This window comes from Arachis hypogaea, chromosome 19 (genome assembly GCF_003086295.3).
Source record: "Arachis hypogaea cultivar Tifrunner chromosome 19, arahy.Tifrunner.gnm2.J5K5, whole genome shotgun sequence".
In the NCBI taxonomy this organism is placed as follows: Eukaryota; Viridiplantae; Streptophyta; class Magnoliopsida; order Fabales; family Fabaceae; genus Arachis; species Arachis hypogaea.
This window is the reverse complement of record NC_092054.1, coordinates 138928670-138940452: the sequence shown is the minus strand read 5'-3', so window position 1 is coordinate 138940452 and position 11783 is coordinate 138928670. Positions and strand designations below refer to the sequence as shown.

Genomic DNA, 11783 nt, shown 5'->3' with positions numbered 1-11783 from the left:
GTTTTGGTATTAATTAGATAGTTAAAACAGTATTACTTTTCTTTTATATTAGCAATAAGAAGCTACGATGAAGATGTACTTTACTTCTCAAGTCATGCTCCACTGATTCTGTTTCTTAGCAATAAGAATTTACAATGATTTCTCAAGTCCTAATCCACTAATTTTATTTCTTAGCAATAAGAATTAATAATGATGATGTACTTTATTTCTCAAGTCCTGGATGATAAATATTTGCAAGTCTTACAAGGAATTATAAGCTAAAAAATAGAAGTGTGCAATTGCTGGAGCCAAAAGTTTTATTCATATATTAAGATATTTACAAGAGATTGACATATCAACAATTACATAGGGAGTAATTTAACATAATTTCTCCTTACACATATCTCATATGACTAATACAATACAATCCAAGTACTAGAATTTGAAAAAATCACTAGAATTAAAAACATATAAATCACAAAGACTAAATAAAAAAAATATGCTAATATTTTCAGCATCATAATATCACTCTCATTTGTTTGATCTTGAGTCTGGAAAGCAAAGAGACCAATTCCTAGGTTCTTTCCATACAATGATTAAAGGAATGTGGTCAACGAGTAGCTCACAATAAACAAACATTTCACTCAATCATTTGAATGATTAATAATGAATTTTAAAAAAGAATTTTATTTCCACTTTTCTGATGTGGTAAAAAAGACTACATTTTTAAGAGAATAAAAAGAAACATTTTTCACTTTGTGTTCTACTAGTATTTCAACTGCTTCAGCTAAGGTAGCATCTGATTTTATCTCAATTTTTGAAAACATCAAAAAGTAAAAAATTCACTCTCAATTTATTCTAACTAAACTACTAAGTAGAGATAAGCATCAACATCTTGGATGATCAAAATAATGAAAAAAATATCACACAACTCTCATTCCAAACTTTATCTCTGGACTTCTTGGACTATCTTACATTGTAGCAGCCATAACCAATACTCAGTTTCTAACTCTCTTTTTCTTTCTGTTTCTGTAATTATAATTTTCAATGCTGACAAGCTTAGGATCTATAATCAATTTCACTTTACTCATTCCAGTGCAACAAAATAACTGAATTCAAAAGATTATAAATTTTACTGACACTTCACTATGCACTGTCCTATACCTTACATCACAATACTTTGAGCCTTTGTTTGGTGAGGGAAAATCAGTATGAGGGCAAATTCTAACTAATTACTTAAAATTAGAATAATTATAAACAAATGCTGAGTTAATACTCAAAATGACCCCTGAAATTTGACCCCTGACTTAATTTAGCCCCCAAAGTTTCAATTGACTCTAATTGTATCCTGAAATTTTGACTCACGCCTCAAGTTGGCCCTTCCATTATTTTCCGTCACCGGAAAGCTGACCTGGCAATTTTGGTTGACACCTGGCAGCAAAGCAGTTAGATGAAGTCGCAAAATATTTGAAGGCATCAATTTAACCCCTAAAATGTCAAATAAAACCTAGTAGCCCAATTTTTTCAAATCGCAAGAGTCTCTCGAAGATAACCAAATAATATCAATCAATTGGATCCAAAAAAATAGTTAACCGTGTATGATAAACGGTTACAAACTAGTCAACAGTTCATCAAATATTAGAAACCAATCACTACCTGTTCTTGATTTTCTGACTGTGAGTAAGTGGGTTGGGTGAGTATAATCTCTGAAGCTTATGCATCATCAACAACAAAATGTGGTGCTAATGGAGCATTTTCAGACACCTCACCAAATCTCACATGTATTTTCATAGATCAATGCAATTTCATAAATAATTGTAATTTCTCAAAGATATACAAAAGTTGTTCGGTTGTTCTATACCACATCTCATAAATGTCACTGCATAGATTATTGTATCTATTAGATTTAAAATGATCAAAAGGTAACAAGAACATATTGAATGACATATAGCATGAGTCTACCATTAAAATTATATAGTTTTCCAATGAAAAATCAATTAAAAAGAACAAATAAACAAACTAACCAGAACTGTGCAGCTAGGATGTCAAATTAAAAGCTAATATTTTGCAACAAATAATAGAATCAGTTCTCAATTAAAATGGGATATGAAGAAGTAAGATTGTTATTTTAAAATGGAATATGAAGAATCAATGACTGCGTAACAAAAAATTAAAGGATTCAGTTGATCACAACCACATACATAAAAAAAATTAAACCCTAGCATACAAGAACTCTACCATCATCAACAACCGTAATCAACCAAAGTCCGCCAAAGTTTAACTGATGAAATAGAGCAAAAAAAATGAAGAACAAACCTCATGCAACATTTTACAGAAAACAGAGCATCATATGTTGAGAGCAACGATTTTGTTAGTAACCTGTTTTTGAAGAGATGGTGATTCTCAGGCAATTAGTCTTCACAATGGGGTCAAAATAAGTAAGAAAAGCTTCAAGCTTTAGTTACAACGACACCCATGGTTCTTCTCTAAGGGTACGTATACGAGGAAAGGAGGAAGAAGAAGGAGGGTCAGTTGGGGGTTTCATTTTTAAGTGGTTAACGTTTGGGTTTTGGTATTAACCCCTTTCTCATGTCAAACGACGTCGTTTCTAAACAATTTGGGCACCAAGGGTTAAACGACGTCGTTTTGATAATGCCAGGTGTCAACCAAATTTGTCAGGTCAGCTCTCCGGTAACGAAAAACGACGGAAGGGCCAAATACGGGTCAAAATTTCAGGGTACAATTAGAGTCAATTGAAATCTTGAAGGCTAAATTAAATCGGGGGGTCAAATTTCAGGGGCTGTTTTGAGTATTAACTCAACAAATGCTATATCAAATTATCACCTTTAATCTTCAAAAAAATTAATTAGCAAATAAGGAAAAATAACAAGGTTTTGTACTTACCTAAGTAGAACGGCGACGATAAAGAGAGAAAGAAGGAGAGCAGAGGCACAACTCCGAGGGAAAGAACAGAGCAGAATAGAGGTGGCGGTGGCGGTGGTAAGGCAGACGCAAAGGCGAGGAACGGCACAACAACCCGACCCCCATGAGTAACTGGCGGCATGATTGACAAGCATCAGAGACACTGCGGCGCACCTTGCTTGACAAGATCGTTGGCGCTGCTACCGGCGGCAAGATTGACCAGATGATTCCTTGACTTCTCGGTTAGAACTCAGGGAAAAGGGGATGAAAATTGAAACAAGATTTGGGTTATGGTTATATTTTAAATTTAGGGGTAATTTTGTAATTTTAAATATTTTATTCTCAATTTTTATCTTAAATCAAATAGGATATTGAGACATCCACTTTTACACCAAACATAATATTGGAATTTTCTAATCTCTGTCTCCCAGTCTTAATCTCTCAGTTTTACTCTCTCTTTCAAACACAAATTTTAATGTTGTTCCTACTCGATTTGCCTCCACTACTGTGATGCTCAAAAGATTTAAGTTGTTAAAATAAGGACTGCAAGAGATGGTTATAAGTGAAAAGTGGTCTTCATACAAGAAAGATAATATTGGCAAAGGTGAGTTTGTTACAGAAAAGATTTTGAGTGAAAATTGGTGGTAAAAAATTGATTATATTCTTGCTTTCACAAATTCTATTTATAATGTTTTAAGAAGTACATACACGGATGCACCTACTCTTCATTTGATTAATGAGATGTGGGATTCAATTATAAAAAATGTGAAAAGTGCTATATATCTCTATGAAAGAAAAGATGAACAAGAATCATCATTCTTCTATAATGTTGTGCACTCAATATTAGTTTAAAGATGGACAAAAAATAGTATACCCCTTCATTATTTAGCACATTCATTGAACCCAAGGTAACCTAACCCTTCACATTTATAATTTATAATTATAACTTTTATTTATAAAGATAATTAAATTATTACTAATTTCTTCTTAACCATTAATTATATAGGTATTATAGCCATCAATGGTTGAGAGAAGATCTTACATGAGTTTTTCCTCATCAAGATATTGAGATCACTAATGAGAGAGTTAAATGCTTGAAGATGTATTTTTCTAACGAAGAAGAGAGAAGAAAAGTAAACATTGAATTTGTAAGCTTTTCTGATGGTAGATGTGTCTTTGATGATTATGACTCCTTGAATGATAGAGGCATAGTTGATGCAAAATTTGGTGGCTAATTCATGATGGTAAAATAAAACTTCTTCAACCAATTGCTCTTAGGCTACTAGGGAACCATCTTCATCTTCTTGTTGTGAAAGGAATTGTTGCACTTATTCCTTTATCCATTCCTTAAAAAAAATAAATTGAAGTCTAAACGTGCAGAAAATTTAGTGTGTCCACACTAATATTTGTCTTCTTTCAAAAAAAAATTCACAATACAATAAAGGAGAAACTATGATGTAAGATATTGTCGAGATGTTTTTCACCAATTGAAGAAAATGGTGTCTTGAAGTTTCTCATCTTTCTCTTTTGATGCATTGATAGTGTAAGTGTGTGTTTAGATTGTGGTTTGTCAAACTGAAGTTTGAATAGAAGTGATTTTATAGAATTGATTTTGGGTAGAAGTAAATTTGTGTCAACATGATTTATGTTTGACAACTTTATACCAAAATTGATTTTGATAAAATAAATATTATTTGGATAATATTAGTTAAAATCACTTTTAGCTATATAAATAATTACTAAAAAGGGTATGACATTAAATTATAATGTTATTTTTTTATATATTTAATTTTTTTATATTTTTTATATATTTTAATATAGTATATTTTTAGTATTTTAATATTTTTTTATTATTATTATTATTTATGATTAATTTTTTTGTTTAATTTATTTTACCTAATGCACAAAAATTACCATTATAAAAATATATAATGTCAAATAAAAAATTAATAAAAAATATAAATAACAAATAATAGAAAAAAGAGTTCATGTAAAGAGAAATAATAAGAATTCTATAAATCATATAATAATATGTATAAAGGATAAAGTTGGTAACAGAAAAATAAATGTTAAATGTCAATGGCTAAAAGCCAATTAGTACAACGCAAAAGCTAAAAATGATTGCTTCTTGTAAACGTGGTTTTGTAACCAAAATCACTTCTGCGTTTATATAAAGAAAAATTTGCCAAACCAAAAATGGAAGCTTTCAAAAGATTGTAACGTACTTTTCCTCTTCTAAAGTGGTTGCCAAACACGCTCTAAAACATTTTGCACAATCATATCTGTTCCTTTAAATGATCATTCACAGAATCAATATAAAAAATAGTTATTTTTGCTAATACGATATTATATAATTAAATATATGTATAAAACTACTTTACACTTTAGTATATCAAAATTAAATTTTAAAAACAAAGGTATAATCTAGTTACTCGAAAATCTCATGTTAAGTAGAGTACAATGGTTCGCCATGAATAGGCCATTGGCCCAACAAATTATTTAACTGAGTTGCAACTATTAAACTTCAAAATATTATCTATCCAAAAATTGATTTTTCCTTTAATTTCAAAAACAAAAAAAATTAAATACAACCGGTTTCGCTTTGCCATAGAAACCAGCATTGGGCCAGACTCTTCCGACGCTGCTGTCAGCCATTAGCCCAAGATACAAGCCAACGTTTAATAAATAAAAATGTTACAAACAAGCAGAAATGTCTCCAAGAAATAAGAATGGCCCTTTTCAATTTAAGTCGTATTCCGTGACCCAAAAAAAATAAATTTAAGTCGCATAAGATTTTAAATAAGATTTAGCTAACTTATTAACACATATGTTTAGAATGATAACTTTAAATTTTGTTAATAAAAATATATAACAAATAAATTAAAAATCTAACTTTAATAAATTTTCTAATGAAAACCCTTCAATTGAAAATAACATTATGTGTACTACATAAGTGTCAATTAACATTTTAAATTCATCATAGACAGAACAAATGAACGAGCTAATTGAAGTTGTTACAAAAAAAAAAAAAAAAAAAAAAAAAAAAAAAACAGTGCAAAGTAAAGAATTAAAATTAAAAAAAAAATATAGGAAAAAATGAATAAGCTTAATATCCATTAATAAAAACCACCGTCTAACCAAACATAAGCCAAAACGACTTCACAAAATGCGTTTTCATCCCTTTACAACCCATCCAAACCCTAATCCAAATTTTTCTCCAAAATCAAGAACTTGTAAACTTAGTGACAGCTTTAGTCCCTTCCGAAACGGCATGCTTGGCAAGTTCACCGGGAAGCACGAGTCTCACAGCGGTTTGAATCTCCCTCGAAGTAATGGTTGGTTTCTTGTTATACCTCGCGAGTCTAGAAGATTCTTGAGCGAGCTTCTCGAAAATGTCGTTGATGAAACTGTTCATAATCCCCATGGCCTTGCTAGAGATTCCGATGTCAGGATGAACTTGCTTCAGAACCTTGAAAATGTAGATCTTGTAGGTCTCAACGCTCTTCGCCTTCTTCTTCTTCTTCTTATCGCCGGAGGACGCGTCCTTCGGGATCTTCTTCTCCGCCTTGGTTTTCTCCGCCGGTGCCTTCTCCGCTGGCTTCTTCTCCGCCGGTTTCTTTTCGCCCTTTGCCATGGCTGAAAATGAGAGTAACAATAACAAACTTTTGAGTGCGAAGGTATAGAGGGTGAATTTGTGCTTGCGTATAGTGAAATGAGGAAGAGGAGTAAGGTGCTTATATATGAGTCGATGGTGGAATGTGATTGGTTAGTTTGTGGTGTGCACGGATCGATGACGTGGGTAGTTAGCGATTTTGGAGGGAGATTTTTCGAAAGTCGAGTTCGGAGATTATTTTTTTCTTTCGTTTGCTTTATTTTTTTTTTGTTAATCACCAGACTCAACACACAACGGTAACACTAGCACAGAGTATTCTGAAAAAAAGGCTTGGGCTACTTTCAATATTTGGTCTCATAACTTTGGCTAATTTGGATTCCCTGTTTTTGGTTTACCATGGGCATTTAGCTCCTGTGAGAAGCCCATCTGTTTAAAATCTTAAAATGGCCTACAAAAAGTATGGTGAAATTAGTTTCCCGTCCAAAAAGAAAATGAAATCTCCTATCAAAGACATGCAGCAACCTATTGGCGAGCGGCAAACTCTTAAATGGAACTCAGTACTGCGATAGATTAGTTCTTGACTTGCCGAGTTGGAGAATACCGTGGAAAACCAAAAAAAAAAAAGATATGTAGTTTCCATGGATGATACAAAAGTATGAAGATGATCTAACGGCCATAGCATGAGATTTCCTAACCAAACAACAAAAATAATTAATAAACAATATTCTTAGAGAAAAGAAAGAAAACTATATAAAACAACCGAAAATTCGTAGGTCAGGAAGCAGAACCAGTTTCTTGCCGATTTCAAATTCTTGGCAATGCTACTTTCACATTTTTTTTTGCAATAAACACCATTTAATAAACAATCAAATTATTGGCAATGCTATTTCAACATCATTGTTTCCCCCATATTTTTACCTTTGCGTCAATTGATTAATAGAGAGTACCTATCAGAATACCTATCTTTATCGAAAATATTATTTTTTATATAACAATAAGATTGTAGAATAAGAAAACTTTGTTTTAAATTTTCATCCATTGTTTTTGTCAACAAAGTAACTATATATTTCATATCGTCATTTGATATGCAATTTTGACATTAATAATACTATGCTAGTGAAACTTGGAATTAGTTATTCCTAGTATTTGAAAAAGGTGAAGATGGTTTTCATGGTTGATAATAATATTAGATTGCGGGTTTTAAAGTTGATAATGATGATTTTGTATATCAAAAAAATAATTGACGATAGGAATAATTTAAAAATTTTAAATAATTTTTTAATAGAACCAATAAAAATTTAATAATTGAGTGTTTTTATTAAACAAAATTTATTTTTTATAAATATATGTTTAATTTAATTTTTCGTAGTTAATTTTGTAAGTATTTACATATTGAAAAAGTTTAAAAGCAGTACTTTTATTAAAATTTGACTAATACTTAACCATAAAAAAAATGAATAATTTTATACCATTGAATATCATCTCATACCATTAAAAATATTGATGATGACTAATTAATGACTAAACATTACAAATTTTGTTGGTCCTAACATTCCTTTATTTGATAATAAAAAATAATTATTTACTCAAAATTATTTAATTATGATTTTTGTTTGTATTTTCTTTTCATATTTCCCCCGCGTGGACAACACTTCCAAAATTCCCAAAACCTCTGCTCTCTCTGTCTCTCACTCAATCAGCCAAAGAAACTCCTTCTCATGAAGAATGGAAAACCCTAAGACCCTATACCTCTCCTTCTCTAAATCCAATTCCAACTTCAACCACAGTGACCTTCTCATTCTTTGCGAAATCCTCTTCAAAAATCTCGGCACCGCATTCCGAACTCTCTTCTCTGCCCTCCCTCTCTTCCATGACCGACACGCTGCCGGGTCAGATCCGAATCCGGATCAGAATTCACGGATTTGGCCGCTTGTTGAAGATGCTGCTATCCTTCTTCGCTGCTGCATGGTTTCTCTGACACTCCTTCACTCCGACCAGAAGTTCCTCGTCGACAAGACGCGTTTTCTCCACCGTGCACTCCACGCCTTCGTCTCCGTCCACGTCGCCAATTGCCGCCTGCGCTTCCGGAACTTCGTCTCAGGTGCTGACGTGGAACTATCCGATTCTTGCCGTCTGTTTCTGTGTGCGCTGCTAGAGGCAAGACTACTACCTGCAACTGCTTCTAGCTTCTGCTTTTGTGGCTATGTTCTCTGCCTGATTAATGTTTCTGATGTTTAATTTAGGATTGGTTATTAATTTAAATTGTTTTGTGGAGCTTGTGATTTTGTTTCTTACTTGAAAATTTGGGTGCATTGATTACACATTGCGTTCGAGAATATTAGCAATAGCCACGTTTTCTTTTGATAGCTTTAGTTGGTTGCATGGATTCAACTATACGGTTTCCACTGTAGTAAAAGCAATATTTTGTCCCTTAGAATAACTCAGAGGAAACCGAAAAGTTCTAGTGGCTTCTCTGAAGGTTTTATGAAGTTTTAGACTTTTGTTTTAATTGGACTAGCTGTTTTTGGTTCACTTTTCTTGTGGAAGGCCTATTATTTTCCTTTGACATTACCAAATCAGCATAGATAAGTGTCTACATCTTTTCTTCAGTGCAGTCTTCTCTATATATTGTCATTGGCGCTTATTTGTTCTGATGACCAGCCTCATGGTGTGGATGCGCAACAAGATTCAGCTTTGAAAATATTTTCTTTCAGTTTGTTTGAAGTTTTAGTTTCAATTTACTTACCATTAATTTTAGTTGTAGTTGCAAATGCAATATTCTTGTCACAGCTATCCAAGTTTTTGACGTTTGTAGTCATATTTTCTATATATATTAGCTGTTTTATTAACTTCCAAACACAAACATATATAGAAATGTTATGATTCATGTCCAACTAAACTTGAAAGTTATTTCAGGTTTTTGCAGATGAGCTTCTAAGACATCAAACTTTAAGAAGCTATCTCATGCTTGTCGATTCAGTATCTTCCATGGGTGAAAAGCTTTTTGTGCACAATTCCATGCATCATGATTTTGCAAGTGTTCTGTTGGTGATAGCTGTCCATTTTAATCTGTCAGTTTCTAATGAGAATGCTTTTGAGAATTTTGTCAGTAGATTATTTTTGCATTGTGACAAGGATTCTCGATTTCCTGGACTTAGCCCTGCACCTGCCATATCATTGCTTATGGACCCTACTATGCCTTCTGCACCAAAGATGTTCCAGGCACATGTAATCTCCTTGGTTTCTGAAGCCATTGATGCTGGCTTAGATTCCACTAGTTTGGCTCCTAATATTAACTGGTACTTAATTGGATTCCAAAAAGCTGTTGTTTTGTACTCTATGCACATTACTCATTTGCAAATTGATAATTTTTACTCCAAATCGAAATGTGGCTATGATTTCTCCCAGCATAAGAAGCGTCATCCAACATTTCAATCTTCTATTCTGCAAGTCACAAATAGCAAATTAAACCAAGTCTTATTGCTGTCAGATAATTCATGCAAAATATCCTCAAAAACAAAAGCCAACATTTTGGCCGATTGCATTGCTTTTATGAAAGGGAAGCAGTGCATATTTGCTGATTCATGCAGGGGCATGGCTGACTCAATTTTGGAAGGCCTAATTCATCGAGCTTTCTCCCAATATCCTTCTAGAGATGGTTTTTGTGTAAAGGAAAATACCAGTGCCAGAGATATATGTCTTCTTGCATCCATATTGAAGTTCATGGGTGTTTCGTTGATGCAAGCGATTAAGTGTCTAATTAATAGTGGTGCTTCAGGTTGTTTGAAAACCATGGAAAATACCTCTCTACACGAGAAATATGGTTCATTGATCAGCCATGTTCGCCATTTTCAAGAAATAAAGTTTTGCTTACCCTTTCAAGCGTTTTTGTGTGATTTGATGAAAATGCAACAAACAACAAGTCACAGTGTCTCAAAATCGATGATTGTGCATTTCTCTGGCTTGCTATATATAAGTTTTAGTAGTGAGCTACATTTGTTGGCAAAGGGGTGTATATATGTAATTATGGCACTGATGTCTCTCATTGCTTTTGAAGAAGGGGATTTAGTTTCTTTAGATCCATTAAGGCATGGACGACTGAAATCTTGCTCCATTGTAGTCCAATCTAATAATACTGAAGAGGTGAAGTGTGCTTTCAGTTCTCTTGTTCTTGAATTAAGTTTGGTTTGTATGTTGTTCTTAAATCGTTGGTGAATTTGCAGGGGGTCGGATATGGAGATAAAGAATCTATCTACAAAGTTGTAGAGCAGTTCATTGGAATTCAAAAGGAAAATTTAAGGTACACATTGTTTCTAAATTGTAATCGAGTTTGGCCTTTTAGGTGTTGGCATTTGTCTTTGAAAAGAAAAAGGAAATGTCATGCAATTAGTCCGATGAATTATAATGTTGCTGAAATGAAAAGATAGAGAAAAAGTGCCTTCGAGTCAATACTGTTCAGTTTTAGTGCTATTGTTATTCTTTTGATGAGTTGTTGAGGTTTGAACCAGCTTCATAAATTGCTTGATGAAGTAATTACAGTTTTGTTTAAGTGAAAAGGTTCCTGCAGGATACCTGATAGTGTCCCTTCTGCCTTTATATTTTACAGATCAGGTTCTGCCACCTCCTACACCTGCAATGGGGAAGCTTTCTTTGATTGCATACTAGGAAACCCCAAAGAACTCGATGATTATGATGAACTTGTGGATTTTGTTGTCTGCACTACAGGAAAAGATTATTTCAGCTGGTTGAATAACCGCACACGATATCGGAAACAGAGACATGAGAAGATGATAGATCAAAGAAAGATTAAGAAGAAAGCAGTCATGAATGGAAAGTCTTGTAAGCGTCAGAAAATGGGTAGGTCTACCAAGCGTCAGATTTGGAAGTGATGTTTATATTTGATTGATGATTTCATGTAAAAATATGTTAATGTATATGCGATCTATTAATAGGAGAAAAAAAAAACTTGCCTTCAGATGTGAACTTTCATCCAATGTGCACATTAGTTTTGTTGTACGCAATTCGCATATAGGTTCACCTCAGAAAAAAGTGGCATAAATTCAAATTAGGTACTGTCTGCTCTAGCCCTAGGTTTGCCCCTAGGTATGGGCAAACGACATTTGTGTAAACTAGCAGCTAGATCAAGCTATTGGATTAACTTAAAGAAGGCGTTTATGATAATGATTTAGAGGATAACATTGATATAATTTAGATTTAATTATTCTGTTAATTTTTATAATTGTATTAAATTTATAATTAATTTTATTTT

The 11783-nt window shown here is 32.9% G+C and overlaps 2 protein-coding genes across 2 annotated transcripts; one reads left to right on the top strand and one right to left on the bottom strand.

Moving 5' to 3' along the window:
• Positions 1 to 5988: 5988 nt before the first annotated feature.
• LOC112776798 (probable histone H2B.3) lies at positions 5989 to 6903 on the bottom strand. Its single transcript, XM_025821046.3, has one exon. The coding sequence runs from the start codon at positions 6533 to 6535 to the stop codon at positions 6125 to 6127; it is 411 nt and encodes a 136-aa protein (XP_025676831.1). The 5' UTR covers positions 6536 to 6903; the 3' UTR covers positions 5989 to 6124.
• A 1235-nt stretch (positions 6904 to 8138) lies between these two features.
• LOC112776797 (uncharacterized) lies at positions 8139 to 11744 on the top strand. Its single transcript, XM_025821045.3, has 4 exons — positions 8139 to 8671; positions 9431 to 10657; positions 10738 to 10814; positions 11121 to 11744. The coding sequence occupies exons 1-4, from the start codon at positions 8240 to 8242 to the stop codon at positions 11401 to 11403; spliced, it is 2019 nt and encodes a 672-aa protein (XP_025676830.1). The 5' UTR covers positions 8139 to 8239; the 3' UTR covers positions 11404 to 11744.
• Positions 11745 to 11783: the final 39 nt, after the last annotated feature.

Coding starts and splice junctions, on each gene's coding strand:
- LOC112776798 (XM_025821046.3), bottom strand. CDS start 6,535: ATGGCAAAGGGCGAAAAGAAACCGGCGGAGAAGAAGCCAGCGGAGAAG.
- LOC112776797 (XM_025821045.3), top strand. CDS start 8,240: ATGGAAAACCCTAAGACCCTATACCTCTCCTTCTCTAAATCCAATTCC. Junction 8,672..9,430: donor TTCTGTGTGCGCTGCTAGAG/GCAAGACTACTA, acceptor AAGTTATTTCAG/GTTTTTGCAGATGAGCTTCT. Junction 10,815..11,120: donor ATTCAAAAGGAAAATTTAAG/GTACACATTGTT, acceptor TATATTTTACAG/ATCAGGTTCTGCCACCTCCT.